Raw genomic sequence first — 18,996 nt, forward strand, 5'->3', positions numbered from 1 at the left:
TCCCTATACAAATCAATACGAAAAGCCTAACAATTGTAATGTTTTGCTGAGCGGGCATAAAAAATCGATGTTGGACCGCTGAGCGAAATGTCGGACCGATCGATGAGATGTTGGACCGCTTACGTCACAAAATGAGCGGAGCTTAATCTCATTTTCATTCGTTGGTGTTCAAAAGTGACGGACCCTAGATGATATCACGAAAGAATAACAAAAAATTAAAATGAAGGGTATAACAAAACATTTATTGACTATGTTCTCGGACAAAAAGCGTTTTGTCGACCCTCGAACCAAACTGTCTGCCTTCAGCCTAACAGCCGTTTGGCAGTCAGTTTGGTTCTTGGGTATGACAAAACGCATGCTACCCTCGAATTTGGTCAATAAATGTATAATGTTGCCCCCTCGTTCAACGAACCTGTTGTCCTATTGGTTTAAATTATACAGCGATGGAGTTTCTATACTGTTCAAGGTGGGTCTGTTGCATCTGTCAAATTATAGTCAAGTAATCTACATGTAAGTCTAATGAAATCAGGTTTGTAAGATGATTTCTAGTAGATCATCTTTGATAAAAGCAGTTGAGAAATCATATAACTAAGTAGATTAGAGTAAAGAACTAGTAAAAGTCTAGAAAAATTTATCTAATTTCTTGGCGTTTTACTGAACATTATCGTCTCAAGCCACTCTCTCTTTGTTTATTTTACTAATTCTACAGATTTACATTCATATTATGATTAAGTGTCTCGCGCCCTTTTATTATTTTTTAAATGTACATAAGAGTAGCTATTTTTAAAAACAGCTAATAACAACAAGACGCGATCAATGGCTTATGTCACGTCTATTGTAAACAAGGTAAACTACTTCCTCTTTCGGTATTATTTTCTGTGCATATTCTAAACTCTAAACCTGAAATAATGCACAATACTAAACTTTCTACTTTGTTCCAAATTAGCCTCTCATTAATGTCACATGAAATTATGTTGTTATCTAATTCTCTTTAGCTGTGCACAATAAACGGTGAATCGATTCAAGGACGTATGTATGGCACGCCAAATTCACAAAAATGAGCTAAACCTAGTTTCACAATTGATAAACTAGGTTTATCGACTGTAAACTATAGTTTACAAATCGTTAACTATAGTTAACGATTCGTTAAGTATTGCTTTCATCTGTGAATCTATATTTAACGGTTGTAAACTATAGTTTACGAATACTGATCTAAGTTTATCTGTCTGTAATAAAACGTTAACACTAGAATTTGTTGATAAACAAATGGCGAATTTGTTTCTAAAAAACTGGGTTTAGTTTTGAACCAGTTTTGTAAACTTCATTTGTTCCACAAACTGGTTTTAAACTAGTTTAAACCCAGAATCGGATTTCCATTTGTTTTGGCTGTAACTGAAACCAGTTCGCTAAACCAACCAAACCACCTCCGATGGTGGTTTATTCGGTTTACGAAAGAGCGGGAAGTATTCAAATATGGCGGTGATGAAAGATGGTGACTATTCTAATAAAGAAATAAGGTTATAAATAATTGTTTTTTCGAGGACAAACAACTTATTTGACCAAAATGCCACATTCTGATATTTGCATGATGTTTTATGTATTATCAGTATAAGGCTTCAGAGAATAGAGAAATACTGCATATTGAAAATAATGGTGTTTGTTCAATAATAATGAGCAGAATATGTTAAATTTTCCTTTTCAAAAATAAGTTTTGAATCATTTGAACAAACTTCAACATGAATGGTAAATTGTAGAACATACTGTAAAGACAGCTTAAATATTGGAAATCTAAAGAGTATAACTATAAATACCCGATTGTTTATCTTTCCATGTGTAAAAAATGTGGAAATTGTTCATTTGATTAATCTTTGGAGCATTAAAAACATAAATACTACACTTAAACTATAAGTAAGATAATTAAAGAATATAAATACATTATAATTTCTTGGATTCTTTTATTAAGAAAAAGATTTTAACAAATTTATTTACATGTAACTATGTTGTTCTGCATCTTTTTGACACCATCTTGTATAAACTGTTCATTTGTTTTACCGAGGTAAACCGGATTGAAATTTAAACCAGTTTGAAAAACTAGTTTTAAACCTTAAACCAAAACCTGAACCAGTTCGTGTGCAGCAAATTCGCCCATAGATTCACGTCGTCTGTAAACTATAGTTTACGATCGTTAACTATAGTTAAGAGTTATAAACCATAGTTTACAAATCGTGAAACTGTATTTATCAGATAATCTATGTTTTGCAATCGCAAATGATTGTTTTCAGTGTTAAGTATAGTTTACGGTTGTGAAACATAGATTATCGCGTTAACTATGGTTTACAGATGTAAAATATAGATTAACGTTGTTAACTATAGTTTACAGTCCGTAAACTATAGTTTACAAGCGATAAACCTAGTTTATCGATTGTGTAACTATGATTAGCTCATTTTTGTGAATTTGGCGTGCCATACACGTATGCACTTTAGAATATGCTGGTGAATCCGCCATATTTGTTTTAATGTGTAAAGGTCGGATTGTTTTTTAAAGATAGCTTTTTAAAGTCTTCTAGTGGCAAAGAAATGTGTTCAGGAACAGTAGACTTGACAACTTCCCATCATGCCAATGGAACGTAGCAGGAGAAATTTTTATTTCTGGATCTTGATTACAACGTTAACACTGGCACACTGGGTGGTGGAATGTGTAAGTTTATATCATGATTACTTAAATTTATTGGAATGTTAAATATTACTTAAACAAAAATGTATATATATGTATAATGTGTTAAGGAAGCTTTAAACACTGCACACTACAGAACTCTATTTAGAGTGTAGTTTTATGCAGTTAGAGTGATCTGCCCTTAAAACTAAGATTTTAAAAAATGTTATTTACAGTTAATTAAAGATGATTTTTAATAGATTCAAATATGTATAGCATTAGAGAAGACCAAGAAAAAGTATTTGAATTCATCATCTTCATTAATTTTCTTATGGTAAATTAACAACTGTTTTTTACAGTGATCTCTGCTCACAAATAGACCATTGTCCCTGGATATTTTTCCTGTGGAAATAAGGCAGGTGCCTTATGTATCGAATAAATGAATTTGCTTGAATGTGCACACTTTATATAATATATTTTTCTGCAAGTCCAAAAAGCAGCATCTGTTAGTGTTTAGAGCTTCCTTATGTTAAAACTTGATGCCAAAATTTCGGCTCTGCTGATAAATTGGAACAGTTAAACTGTGGACGTCTCATGAAAATGACAAGCTATATAAGACCATTTTATGGTAATTGTGATACTGCTCTTTTGCAGGGCAAGATGATATAGTATGGTGAAATATGACGTAAAAACAATTGTTCAAGATATGTCATTTAATTGTGTAATTATCTATCAACTAACATTTTGCCAAATATTATTATTTTGCCCTGCAGAAGAGTAGTACTGCAGTTATCTTGAAGGTATTTGAAGTGAAAGTTGCGGGTCCATCGGATGAGACCTTAAAAACAGAGCCCCTGTGTCACAGCAGGTGTTAACACGATAGAGATCCCATACTGCTAAAAAGCCCCAAGCCCCAATCTTTTTCGTGCCAGTACCTACTGCGACATGGGACCTCAGTTGATACGGTCTCATCCGAATGATATGTCTCCACGTCCCACACTGGGATCCGAACCCTTGATGTAAGGATCCTAGCTTATTCCGCGACTCCATGGCCAGATCAGACGCTCTAACCACTGCACGACGAGGGCTGTATAAATACGAAGAGCAAAGTGATTATTCTTACAATGAATTTCATCACTCTAAAAAAAGTTTTACTAAGTAATTTATATTTACTTAAATTTGTGTATGTAAGTAATAACCTATTACTTGGTTTTTACTTACAGTTTACCACTAATTACTAGCTATTACTAAAATGTTTTTAAATTGCTATATTTAATTGTTTTACTTAAAACAATAAAGTATTTACTGCATCAAGGAGGATTCAGAGCAGCTGCAGTACAAATTACTTAAATCTGGTAGTCTAATTACTATATATATACTATAACGAAAAAAATAAAGGATATTTCAATCCTTGTGAAAAAACTTTAACCTTGGCCATTACTTTTGAACGATAAGGGATAGGGCTTTCATACTTACATACATGTATATGTAATTCCTGTGAGAAGACCATTCATAGGATACCAAGAACTTTGTTCCTTTGACATTGACCTTGGAGTCTGACCCACTTTTAAAAAGCAAACCTTGACTTTAACTTTACAAAGGTTGGGGTTAGTGCATTCATACTTTATATATTTCATCCTTGTGGCAAGACCTTTGGGTACCACCAAATCTGACCCTTTGACCTTGGAGTTTGATCTACATTTCAAAGTTGGTAAACTTGACCATAACTTCTGAAGGGTTGGGGTTAGTGCTTTTATATTTCAGATATGTATTTTTTGTGGCAGGACATTTCATCAGATACCAATAACATTTACCTTTTGACGTTGACCTTTGAGATATCAAGAATTACCAATATATTGAATTTGCATATAAGAAAAGTAAAACCTTTGCTATGTTGCCATATGGGGGCATTAGTGTTTCACAAACACATCTTGTTTGAATTGTATTCAATTGATTTACTTAAAACAATAATTTATTTACTGAATCAAGGAGAATTCAGAGCAGTTGCAATACAAATAATTACTTAAAAATGGTAGTCTAATTACTATCAGGATTGAATTCTTAGATTGTCATATTAATTGTCTGTGAGGAGGAGTTATCTTTCTTTCAAATATTCCTTCATGTAAAAAAAAAAGTTATACTAATTAAAATGCTGTATTAAGTACTTGAAACTTTAAACCATTTTAAAAATGGTCCTTAAGTATATACAAATTATTCAATATAGAAGGTTTTGATGTTGGAATTAAATGTTTTATTGCTAAATATAATAAAACAATTACAAAGAAATAATGTCGATTTTAGTAAATATGATAAGTATTTCATTTACTGAGTATCCTCCTAAGTAATAATATTCTAGATTTTAATTAATTTCAAAATTACATTTACTTAGTAACAATTCGTAAAACCTAGTAAATAGAAAGCATATTATCTCTAAATTAAATAATAATGATTTACTAAATTGAGTAGTTCATTTACTAAGTATTATAATTCCTAATAAGTATTGATACTTAGTAAATCATTTTATAAGTAAATGAATTTATCCTTATTACTAATCATGTTTACAATTACTAACAATGATAGCCATTTACTTGCTATTCTGACTAAATGGATTACTAATAATTACTAGTTTTTCTTAATCTAATATCTTATTTTAAAAGCAACAAGTAAAACTTTTTTAGAGTGATGGCCCATGAGTCAGAGGACCTAGTCTTAGGACGGTTTACTGATATTTAAAATACATAAAGTATTTGAAAAGATTCTTCTCTACTACAAGGTACATGTAATCAGCAAATGAATTCGGTGTGAAAATGATTATTAATCAATAGATCCAAGGGCCATAATACTAACTTCAGTTAATAAACTCCTTCATTCGCAGATTTTCTCTTTATGCAATACTATGATCCCTGTTGTGATCCATTCCTATTTCTTTTGTGATCACCAGGTTTGTAGTGTTCGTCTCTTCATCTGTCTGTCTGCCCCTCCCCATGTAAACTAGGGGCGTGCTCTGCGTATGAGCAGTTTCTCAAACGAGGTAAATTGTTGACAAGCAGGTTGATGGGACGAGAGTATCGGCGGTCTCGTTTGGGGTCATCGTTTCGTGGGTTCTATGGTCGATGCAGTGACCTTGTCGGCGGATGCAATTTATCGTTGGGTCGGGTGCTGACTGGCATTTTTTGTACCGATTGTTAGTCCATTATTTATACACTGAATTGACGACGGATTTTTTCCGTTGTTTCCTGATCATGACAATGCACACGATGAAACACACCCTTTAAGTCCGGCTTAATGGTGGCTTATAGGTCCTTAATGGTGGTTTAATGGTTGTCTTTAAGTCACCATTAAGTCACCATTAAGCACCTTTAAGTAACATTTACACCATCATTAAGTTACCATTAAGCCAACTCAAAGTCCTTAATGGGTGCTTAGATGTAGCTTAATGGTAGCTTAATGGTGGCTTACAGGTCCTTAATGGTAACTTTTAGACCACCATTAAGTCACCATTAAGCTACCATTAAGCTAGACTTACAGGTGCTTAATGCCCAAACTCCATTAAGCTACCATTAAGCTACCATTAAGCCACCATTAAGCCACCATTAAGTCACATAACGCAGTCCATAATATTGTTTATATGGGTGAAAAATTATTTTTATAGTGATTTTTTATCAATGTTATAAATGTAGAGTTCGCTTACATCTTGATTTGGTAAAAATAATGAAAAAGAACGAAATTCAAAATAAAAAAAAAAACAAATACGCCTCAGTTGGGGCGCGATCCATTGACGTTAGGGTTACGAGGCGAACGCCTTATCCATTAGGCTATCGCTCTTGATTATGTGAGGAAAATATTAAATATTTAACCTTTATTTTTTTTCAAAATTTGTTTTGGCTTGTAAAGGTATTTACTAGTATTTTGTTGAACATTTCCAAAAGTCTTGAATTGATTCATTAATCAAATTATAAAGAATTTTATTTGTGGATCTTAACACATTAATATATATTTCTACACTGAGTTCGGCTTTTAGATTGATGTAATGTACAATGTAATAGAGTTTTTCGCTCTGTACGAAAATTTTCGAAATGTAAGCATTAAATCATGATTGAAAATAAATTAATTATAGATAAAACACAAAAGTCTATCATCGAAAAAGAAAGAGGAAAAACAGATTCTACTATTATTTTTAATATACTGCAGATATTAACGGTTTCTGTGTCAACAATTTAGTGACAATCCTCGCGTAAGAGTTACAATGTACCTGGTTAATTACGTTTACAAAAACTTTTTTTAGAATATCATATTCAGTTTCAATTCTTTTTGTATCATAATGGGTATCAAATAATTGACTTTTTACGATGAATCATAATTTTTAATTTGTTATATGCTTGCGTTAAATTTAAATTTTTTTAAAAAATAATTGATCATTAAAATCTGTCAGTGTACGTTGTGTATGTATAGTTTCCTGTTAGTTAACCGGGGACGGGGGACACCTAATTAAGGTCTATTGTCTCACCAGTCAGTTTACTGTACACTGATCATCTGTTAATCTTACCCCGTTCCTCAATGTGTATATATACATCTGGTCGGATGTCATGTTTAATCTGATCGGCCGTTCCTCTGAAAATCGATTTTGAAATAACAATCATTGAAGACCGACTAGATTTTGACAGATACTTACCGCTGCATTATTAAAAACAGAATAACGAATTAATTAGAAATTATTCATGATGTAAAAGCCTTTAAAAAGTTTTTCATGGTAAAAGTCAATCTTTGAAAACTAAACATTTGTATACCAGTAGCCCCCCCCCCCCCCCCCCCCCCCCCAAAAAAAAAGGACAGAGATTTTTTTTCATGAGATTATATAGTTATATTCCTGTGAATTCTGTAGCGGAATGTTTCTTTTAACACATGAAATAAAAATACCATTTTGTTTTTAAAAAGTAATATATATTTTGTGTTCATGGATATAGATAATTTTAAGAACAAATTGATTTTTGGTATAATTGTAAATTTAAAATATTTCACAAGGACTTGCTCAGTGTGTAATAATTATTTATTTTTAAAAATCACATACACTAAAAATAAAAACAACGCATGTAATAATGATTTATTTAAAAAAAATAATATACGGTTCTGATACAGGATGTCTTGTTTTATTATCACTGTAAATGATTTTAAGAAAAAATTAGACACCTCGAGCAAGCCCCTGTGGCTATTAGCTAACTTTGTTCCCAGTGATCAAGTTTATGCATATTGACAAAAAACTCGTAGAAATTATGATCGAGACAGAATTATGAGTTGGAATAGATGACAGAATTATGAGTTGGAATAGATTTTGCGTAAATGATATTAAAATAACTAAAAGTTAGTTCAAAGATTCTATATAAGATGCGTAAAAGTTTAATGAGGGTTGACCATTAAGTCACCATTAAGCTCAGCTTAATGGTGGCTTAATGGTAGCTTAATGAAGTTTGGACATTAAGCACCTGTAAGTTGCAGCTTAATGGTGGCTTAATGGTGGCTTAAAGGAATTAACTTCTTTAAGCCACCATTAAGTCACCATTAAGCTACCATTAAGCGATTGCTTAAAGGTGGTCTTTCGTCTTGTAATGAGCACACGGCGGGTGTGACCGGTCGGTAGGGGATGCTCACTCCTCCATGGCACCTGATCCCACCTCTGATGTTTCAGAGGTCCGTGTTTGCTCTGCTCTGATTTTGTATATTGTTTAATGGACTTTGAGATTGAATACTGTTCGTTATCTCCATATCCTTCTTCAACTTCTCTTCAAGAACCACTGGACAAATTGTGGCCAATGGGCGTCTTTTATAGATTTAGAACAACCCTTTCCTTGTATTCATATTTGAATCGAACTTAAATCTGCATAACCTGTAGATACTTTTATACCAACATGATTTAACATGACTTTGCATTTCTTGAAGAATATTTTAACGATTTTTTTTCTGTACATCCATATGTTCAACTCTAATAACACGGTGCATAGAAATCCAAAACAAAAACTCCAGTTTAATGTTTTAGGGGTTTAAATCTAAGCATATTGGGTTATATATTGACCATAAACAATTTGAACTTACATCTAACACAATATAATCAAAGACTTTCAAATTTTTAAGTGCAAGATAAATCAATAATAAGGACTAAACTGTCAAATTTCATGTAACTATATCATTTTCTTTTGAGTCCATACAAATTATTTTTTCTCTCTTGGTAAACGATCAAAACTAGACTATTTGTTTTTGTATCATTTTGTATCTTTATGTGATAACTTTACTGTATGTGAAAATAAGAAAACTCATGAAAATAACTTATATATTCAAAAAAAAAAAAAAAAAAAAAATTAGGAATAGTAGAGAAAATATCCAATTTAGTTAAATTACTTTTGTCAAATTGGTAATATCATCCTATAGCCCCTATTTGGTACATGTAGTTACAGTATCATTTTATGCAAAAAGAAAAAAAAATCAATCTCTTGAAATGGAAGTAGGGACCCTATGATAGGCTACAGTAATTGTTTATTCTTAATGTCCAGGGAAAATATTATGACCTTGAACTGACCTTGCCTCTAATATAATCTCACTAACACCATCACTTAGTGATATTGTCTCTTTGATTCTTTGAAAATGTCATTTATTTTTAAATGCAACAAATTGTAGAAGAAACCTATCTTAAACTTATAGATATATCATTTTCAACTTTAGTACCTACGAATAAGTATTATTAAAGGTGAATCAAATTATATTGTTCTTTAAAAATAGAAATTAAATTCCTAAAGCAGCAAAAACATATCAGTTTAAACCACTGGTACGTTGTTTTATGGTTACACTGCAAAGTACTGTAGCAATTTATCCCATTTTTAGAAAAAAATGTTTTTGGCATTTTAAGGATGTATATTTGCCAGTATTGGATTTTCATTTTTCTTTAAGTTGAAATATATTGACTAGATAACGAAAAGTATTCAAGCTAAGAAAAGTCCACAAAACAATGCAAATTTAGGAGTAGATCAAACACGGACCTACAAAACATCAGAAGTACCCGTAGGATTAGGTGCTTTACAGGAGTGAGCATCCTCTGCCACACCCGCCGTATGCTTCTTATCATCATCGGAAACTAACGGAAAATTCATTGGACAAATGTGTAATTTCTTCACTTTTACGTTTAATGGTCCCAAATTATCCTATAGCAGCAGCGACATTGGAAGAGCTGATCATTGGAAGATAGAGCACGCTCTACCTTATCAAATCAACTTAGAGATATAAACACCGTATGCAGAAGATGAAGGTACATTGATGCATAAATTAAAAGGGAAAGTGTCTTGACGATTGAAAATTTAAAATCATCAAGTTTCTTTTAAATCTTTGTACTTAGCTTAGCATCAACGTCCTTCTCTAGTAAAATATCCAAATATGAAACAGATGTGCCAGACTCAGTGGTGTCTTTTACTTCAAGCTTACCGGGATATATCGTATCGACATTTTACGTTTAAAATTTTGAACAAATTTTAAATTCAGACCGTTTTGTATTCATATGAATACAAAACGGTCTGTAAATAGTTGTGCGCAATTTTGTATTCATGGAAATTCCAGTAGACTCTTGGAAGACCTAGTCTCGAAAAACAAGATATATATTGTCAACATGGTCAATCAGAAACTGTCTTTTTAATATCAACTTCAGAGTACTTGAATGTACAATCACATATTTAAAAAAATTGCAAATGACCAATGACAAGTTAAGAAGATTTACGAATTCCGTTCTTATTGGAAAATAACTGTAAATGATATAAAAAAATTGGACATTAATTTATTGTGGGAATTGTCATAAATACATAAAGTGGACAAGTCGTGTACATTTTCATGTTGTTGATTTTGGTAAAATTTTGTGATTTCAAAATTTCCAAGAGTTCCTTAGAATTTTTAAGTATCCACATCAGATTAACTCGTTCTCAAATATATTTTTGCACAGCACTCCTGAAGTTTCTCCTTCACTAATGTTTTAGTGATTAGTATAGAAAAAGGCATATAACAATTACTGGAAAAGCTATGTACGAGGGTTGTCTTCAAATTTTGTGGACAAGCTAAAATTTAAATAAAGTTGTGTCATTGATATTTATCATTAGCATATTTATAACCCTTAACTTAATGTGAATGAACCCCTTTCCCAAGGATACATGTATTCTGTATAAAGATTTGTTGAAATGGGCCTGCTGCTTCTTGAGAAGTAAATGAAAATGTAAAAAATTAAAACGACAACGACGCACAGTAGACACATTTTGATCAGGTGATCTAGTATAACGTATAATTTCTTTGAAATCTTCTTCCTTACCCTTGATCATTGTTGATATTAAGCAAGAAAACTTATTGTATAAAAATGTTTATTTGTATGCTGTAAAAAGTTCCTCTCGAGAATTTTTCACTCCTATGAAGACTCCACAATTGCCGGTGGAGAGCTGCATATTTGGTCCTTCACCCGGCACTTTGAGACATTGATCAGTAAGGAATCTTTTTTGTGCCAGCACCTACTGCGACACGGGACCCCAGTTTATACGGTGACATCAGAAAGATCTGTCTCCACATTAGGATTCGAACCCTCGACGTAAGGATCGTTATTGGCAACTCCAGATCAGACGCTCTAGATAACCACTGCAACACGCGGTCTGTGTAAATAAGATTAGCAAAAAGTATTATTCTTAAATTAAATGAATTTCATGGCCCCTGGGTCAGAGGACCTAATCTTAGGGCGGTTCACGATTGTATACTGGTAGTTAAAATGCATGAAGTATTTGAAAATATTCTTCTCTACAACAAGGCACAATGTATGTAGCAAATGAACTCAGTGTGAAAATGATCATTAATCAATTTATCCAAGGGCCAAATTGCTCACTTGAGTCAATATACTTCTACCGATTTTCATAAGCACATTGCCCCCTTATGCAATACTGTGATCCCTGTTGTGATCCATTCCTACTTCTTTTCTGATCACAGGTTTCTGGCGTTCGTCTGTCTGTCTGTCCCGCCGTCTGTAAACTTTTCACTTTTCAACTTTTCTTTAAGAACCACTGGACAAATTGTGGCACATGGGCGTTTTTTTTATAGATGTAGAACAACCCTTCCCTTGTTTTCATATTTGAATCAAACTTAACAATTTTCATAACCTGTAGATACTTTTATATCAAAATGATTTAACATGACTTTGTATTTCTTGAGAAAAATATTTAATATTTAACGGTTTTTTCCCTGTACATCCATGTGTTAAACTCTAATAACACAGTGCATAGAAATGATGAAATAGGGTATCTCCTGCAAAACAAAAACTCCAGTTCCATGTTTTAGGGGGTTGAAAAATAAGCACATTGGGTTTTTATATTGATTTTGATTTAAAGTTGACAAAACCGAACGTTATCCCTTCTTGTAACCATAACAATTGTTATTTGCGTCTTCAAGGTAGGATTCTTCCCTTTTTGCTAATATGTCTTATACGTATATTTAAGTGAACGAGATTTAAAAGACCAATTTTTTCTATCACAAATGTACAACTTCAAATAGAAATGGAAATATGTGTTTAAAAAACTAGCAGGGACTATATTTTTGTCGGAATGGTGGTGTATGAAAATATCTTCTTTCTGCCTCCCAAAATTATTAAAGAACAATTTAAGACCTTAAAGCCGCTTCATCCCAAACAGGCACATATTATCTTTAACAATAAAAGTATGTCATTACATAGATAATATATAAAAAATTAATTATAAGATTGATTTAATAGTTTATTACAACAATCCTTGCATAGAAAACATATACCAAAAACCTTGTTGATAAACAGCAGTTCCTGACGGGAAGTTAAGATCTGTTTTGAAGTCACCTTTGAAAAAAATACCTTTATCGGATATATTTAATTATGAAGAGATTTCAAACCCGAGTATTTTTTTTTTCAATTAGTAGAATCCTAAGTCATGAACTATCTTTTAAAAATTAAGGAATTAATTGAATATAATCCATAGTAATTTTTATATTAATATGCATATTTACAGAATAAAGGAAAAAAGGGGGTTTAGTAACGAGGGCTAGAATATTGTCTGTGTACACTTTGTTGTGGAAAAAAATGCTCAGGTTTCTTCTTCACGAGTTATACATGTAAGCGATAAATTTAATTTTTCGAAGATGACTTCACGCAATGTCAACAAATGTCAACAAAGGATTATTTATTGTGTGACCTAACAAAAATTATTTTTTTAACTTTTGAATTTTGATATCTTTAAAAAGAAAAAGACTTTGGGGATATAATTTGACCAAAGTTGAAATAATTTATGGACAATTATTTTTCAAGAAGAAAAACGAATATATTTTTTTAGCGATTACAATCGGACCAAGCGGCTTTAAAGGTAATCTAACAACCAAGCTATATGATAAACGTGATGACTTTAACTTTTCTATCGTCAACTTCCCTTACTTATGCAGCAATATACCTTCATCACCTGCATACGGAGAATAGATATTCCAGTTGATTCGTTACGCAAGTGCATGCTCTACATATGAACAATTTCTTAAACGAGGTAAATCATTGACAACCAAGTTGATGAAACAAGAATTTCAGTAGCATCGTTTAAAGTCATCATTTCGTAAGTTCTATGGTCGATACAACAACCTTGTCAGCAAATACAATTTATCATCGAGTCAAATGCTGACTGACGTTTTTCATACCAATTGTTAGTCCATTATTTATACACTGAATTGACGACAAATTTTCCCGTTATTTCCTGATCTTGACAAGGAGCAGATAGCAGATGGCGGGTGTGACCAGTCAGCAAGGGATGCTCACGCCTCCATGGCACATGATATCCCACCTCTGATGTTTTATTATTCCGTGTTTGCTCTGCTCCTGTTTTGTATTGTTGTATGGACTTTTAGATTGAATATTGTCCGTTATCTCCACATCCTTCTTACTAAATATAATCAAAGACTTTAAGAAATTCTTAAATGCAAGTTAAATGAATATTAAGGACTAAACTTTAAAATTATCTGTATATTATTTTCTTTTAAATCCGTAAAATTCTCTCTAAGTAAACTATTTGATTTTGTATCATTTTGTTTCTTTATGTGATAACTTTACAACATGCCTCTAATATAATCTCACTCATACCATCACTTAGTGATATTGTCTTTCGATTCTTTGAAAATTTCATTAAATTTTAAATATAAGAAATAGTTGAAGAAACCTACATTGTATAAATTTATTATATTTAACATTAGTTCCTACGAATATTATTAATGATGAATCATATTATTTATTTCTTGATAAGATAGAAATAAAATTTCTAATTTAAAGCAACAAAGACATATCAGTTTAAACGACTGGTACGTTGTTTCCATGGTTATACTGGAAAGTGCTGTTGCAATTTATCATGAACAGTCTTCAAGCTAAGAAAAGTCTATAAAACAATGCAAAGAACAAGGTTCATGTTTGCCTTATTTGGCCCTGTGGATTTCTGAAAAACTGAAACTGCATAGTTTTAGTTAACAATGCATTAAATATTACTTAGATCTTTGGTGACTGCGTATCTATTTTAAATGACGTCATTTTCCGGCTAGACAATGTATTATGACGTCACGAAATACGTCAATTTCCTCCTGTTCTGAAAAAGTCTACAAAAACGACCAATTTTTAAAGCTATTTTTTTTATATTTAATATAGAGCGCAACCTCTGATCTAAAATATGCAACTCGTAAATGATAGAACTGTTTCTGAGGATTAATGGACATGTTTTATTTTTTTAGATCAGAGAGTGCGCTCATATTATTTTTCTTGACTGAAGGCACTCAATTATTCCTATTTACCTAAAAATTCAAGAAAATTGCAATTTCATAAAGCCAGTTCTCCTAGACCTGGACTTTGAGGAGAATTTTTTTAATAGGATATGAAAGCACCAAGTCTCTCTTTTATTTTAATGCTTCAAATAGAAAATCAAGTGTTGATCAATTAATTGGTATATCTACAGGGCCATTTTATGCATAAAGTGAACCGACTTCTTTAGGAGTAGAGCAAACATGGACCTCCAAAGCATATGAGGCACATTTAGGATTAGGTGCTTTGAAAGAGTGAGCATCCTCTACCACACCCGCCGTGTGCTCCTAATCACTATCGGGAAATAACGGGAAAATCTGTGGACAATTCAATGTGTAATTTCTTCATTTTCACATTATCCCATACATGTAGCAGCAGCCACATTGGAAGAGCTGCTCATTGCAAGATAATGCTCTAACAATTAGTATAAAAACGTCAGTCAGCATGTAACCTAATGATAGATCGTATTTGCTAACAAGGTAATTGTATAGACCATGAAACTTATGAGCTTAAAGGGAATGATGGCATTAAACGAGACTGTTGAAATTCTTTTTCATCAACTTGTTTGTCAATAACTTAACTCGTTTTAGAAAATGTTCATTTATAGAGCACGCTCTACCTTATCAAATCAACTTAGAGATATAAACACCGTATGCAGAAGATGAAGGTACATTGATGCATAAATTAAAAGGAAAGTGTCTTGACGATTGAAAATTTAAAGTCATCAAGTTTCTTTTAAATCTTTGTACTTAGCTTAGCATCAACGTCCTTCTCTAGTAAAATATCTAAATATGAAACAGATGTGCCAGACTCTGTGGTGTCTTTTACTTCAAGCTTACCGGGATATATCGTATCGACATTTTACGTTTAAAATTTTGAACAAATTTTAAATTCAGACCGTTTTGTATTCATATGAATACAAAACGGTCTGTAAATAGTTGTGCGCAATTTTGTATTCATGGAAATTCCAGTAGACTCTTGGAAGACCTAGTCTCGAAAAACAAGATATATATTGTCAACATGGTCAATCAGAAACTGTCTTTATAATATCAACTTCAGAGTACTTGAATGTACAATCACATATTTTTAAAAAATTGCAAATGACCAATGACAAGTTTAGAAGATTTACGAAATCCGTTCTTATTGGAAAATAACAGTCAATGATATAAAAAAATGGACATTAATTTATTGTGGGAATTGTCATAAATACATAAAGTGGACAAGTCGTGTACATTTTCATGTGTTGATTTTGGTAAAATTTTGTGATTTCAAAATTTCCTAGAATTTTTAAGTATCCACATCAGATTAACTCGTTCTCAAATATATTTTTGCACAGTACTTTAGACTTGGGATGGTTACCCAGAGCACAGCAAGATTTTAATAAAAAAAAGTTATATATCGCTTTATTTGTATTTTGTAAAATTCCATGGAAATCTGGATGACTTTTACATTTTGAGTTTAACAATAGTAATAACTTTATATCTGCAAAATTTGAACGTTCAAATTTTCGAAATGGCTGAGAAATCGAGATCAGAATCTTTTAAGACGGGATCGGCATTGTTTGAAAAAGAGACGTTTTCAGAAAAGGTGGAGGAGAGAGCAGTGATAAACTTTTGCGTAGACATCGGAAAAACACCAACAAAGACTCATAAATACTGTAGACATGAGTCGAGAAAATATAATAAAGGAAGCTGTTCTTTAGTATTTAAGTGGCATTTAGAATTTTCGGACGGTAGGAGCAGTGTACGAGGGCTGTTCAATAAATAATGTCCTCGGTGCTCAGAAAGAAGCAAACGAAGCTTTTCAATGATTTAGTCTTCATGATTTTATTTATTAATCTCGTTTAATTCAAACACATGTCCGTAACATTTTTTATCGAATTTCTGATTGTTTTTAGAACTCATTTTTGGGTATGACCCTTAGTATACTGGAAAATGGCAGATCCAATGATTCCCTGGACTTGTTTTTTCCCTCTAAAAAGTCGTTTTTCAAGTTTGGTAATAGAAAGATGTCAAAAGGTCAAAGATTTTGCAAATATTGTTAATGTAAAAAAACAGTAACTTTCTGTTTATCCCGAAAACATATTATTCTTCAGGGCATGCGGGTTTGGACACTATCATGAAAAAATTTAATGTAGTGGATTCCTTATTGTGGGTCCTCCCTCTAATAAACCTTTCGATTTTTTTGCAAAAGAATTGCTTTCTATTCTTCTCCAGATATTAAACTGTCTTCCCGAATACCAATTTGAACAACAATACCACTTATATTTAAGAAAATTGCATATAAATCTGTCTTTGTGCTCTTGCATACCTTTGCTTTTGTCAGACCCTCGCCGTTTTTATCAACTTGTACATCTAATGGTAAATTTTGTTTTGATGATTTTAAGCAATAGATTGAATTTCCAATATCTGTTTGAATGTAAAACAAACGTGGAAACTACAATTACTGATATTTTAAAATAATTGTTAAGACTTTCGTACACGCTGTTGTTTTTACTCATTTTCAAAATATAGAGTGTTCTTTGAGTACCAAGCTCTTTTTTTACTGTCAAACGTTTCTTTAAAACAGTGTAAATTTCTCTGATATGATGTCTATCAAATGTGTCTCGAATAGCCCTTGTTTACCAGTTTCTGACGATGAAACTATGTGATGAAAAGTGGTCACATAAACTGTTATAAATTCAATTAAGACAGAAAGTAAAGTTTAATGTCATATGATATCTGTATTGTATGTCTTACAGTTCAGGACATTATTTATTGAACAGCCCTCGTAGTTTTTAATGACAGGTTAATGCGACATATAAACAAGAGGCCCACGGGCCTTATAGGTCACCTGAGTATCATGTAACAACTTTCCAGCGATTGTATTTGGTTCGAGTTTTAATCCAAAAGCCATGAAATTCAAAAATTTTAAAAGAGGCACCATTGCTTATCAAAGGGCAGATTTCAAAGCATTAATTTATTTTTATTCAAAGTACCCCCCATGGTACCCCTGACCCAGTGTCCCTGAATTTATCTATTTTGAAAGAAGCCCCTCTCTTCATTATAAGGCCAGCATTTTTTTATGTTTAGGTTTCGTTATGAACATGAGAATAAAAAAGTCCCGAAGGAGAAGGAAATAAAAAAAATATTTGATAAATCAATTTTTCATTCTTTTTTTATGCTATTCTAATAGGCTCCTTACCACTGGACACATAATGATTACAAATAGGAAAGTAGAACATTTAATTGCTTATTTCATCATATGCCAGTTTGGGCCAGTTATATAAATTTTGTGATGTTGGTCAAAATATATTTTAAAAAATCAATTCTTTAAACATGCTAAAAGTCTTTCAATATATCTTCATTTTTTTAATATGTGTTAGGTGAATGTGTAGACATTGTTCTAAAATTTACTTGATGCCTTAAATTATAATTCCTATCATAAAACAGACATGGAGTATTGGGGAGTAGGGTGAACTTTTTTTCAATTAAGTGTAAAAAAATTTCTCTGGCTGATACAAATGTAGTCCGAAAAATCTGACGTTTTTCTGGCTTTTTTACGATTTTGATGTTTTATATGCCAGGAAAACATCAGAAACGGCGCCATTACGAAAACCGGGAATTTCACCGCCTCCACTCGAAGTTGATTTTCTATACTTAGGAACCGAATTAGATGCCGAAATCACAATTTATCAATGGCACAATGAAAACAAATCTCAACAGTCAGATAAAATGTGTTCATCGGATTATATTAATTCATAAACAGTACATCAAAACGATGTTGGTGAATACTAAAGGTGTAGTACTATTGATAAAATGTGAATTCAGCCTTTAATTCGGTTTACAAGTATCGAAAATCAACCTCTGAATGCCGCCTCCGGTTGGAGGCGGCGATTTCCCAGTTTTCGTAATGGCGCCGGTTCTGACGTTTTCCTGGCATGTAAAATATCAAAATCGTAAAATAGCCAGAAAAACGTCAGATTTTTCGGACTAATACAAATGATACTACATGCCTGTATATATTTGTATATTCTTGCCTTTTAACAGATACTTTTGAAACGAATACATAATTATCTCACCAGCATGTCATTGTACAACAAAGTCGTCAGCATTTTATTTGTCCTTTGAATGGCACTCGTATCGATGAATTTTACACTAAACCAAGCTATATTTCTCAGATCTAGCTTTATTTACCCGCCGTTTCATCTTAAAACCGGAAGTACGAGTTCGTAAATTTGAAATCTCGATCCCGACTCATATTTGACATCGGAAAGGAAAAAAAATTGTTTTATTTTTTTTTCTGAAAATTCAAAACCTTGAGCGGAGGCTTTGTACAACTGAAAATAAAATAAATCCTGGCCTTAAATATGTAATTAGATCATTAGCATATAAACCAGGAGCAAAGGATAAGATGTTCAAAGAATTCATGCAATTCACTATATAATCATTTGAGCCCCAACCTAAAACAAGAACCCCTGACCCTGGGGCCATAAAATTCACAATTTTGGTCGAGGCAC

At 32.3% G+C, this 18,996-nt stretch overlaps 1 protein-coding gene across 1 annotated transcript in view; it reads left to right on the top strand.

Annotated features, from left to right (window-relative positions):
• Positions 1–2,505: 2,505 nt before the first annotated feature.
• LOC134276459 (uncharacterized) overlaps positions 2,506–18,996 on the top strand; it is a 68,748-nt gene continuing 52,257 nt past the window's right edge. Inside the window, exon 1 of the mRNA XM_062758711.1 lies at positions 2,506–2,698. Within this exon, the coding sequence (XP_062614695.1) occupies positions 2,615–2,698 (84 nt within the window). The 5' untranslated portion in view covers positions 2,506–2,614. The remainder of the gene's footprint in view (positions 2,699–18,996) is intronic.

This window comes from Saccostrea cucullata, unplaced genomic scaffold, assembly GCF_032062105.1.
Source record: "Saccostrea cucullata isolate Sc308-1 unplaced genomic scaffold, CSIRO_AGI_Scuc_v1 ctg1207, whole genome shotgun sequence".
In the NCBI taxonomy this organism is placed as follows: Eukaryota; Metazoa; Mollusca; class Bivalvia; order Ostreida; family Ostreidae; genus Saccostrea; species Saccostrea cuccullata.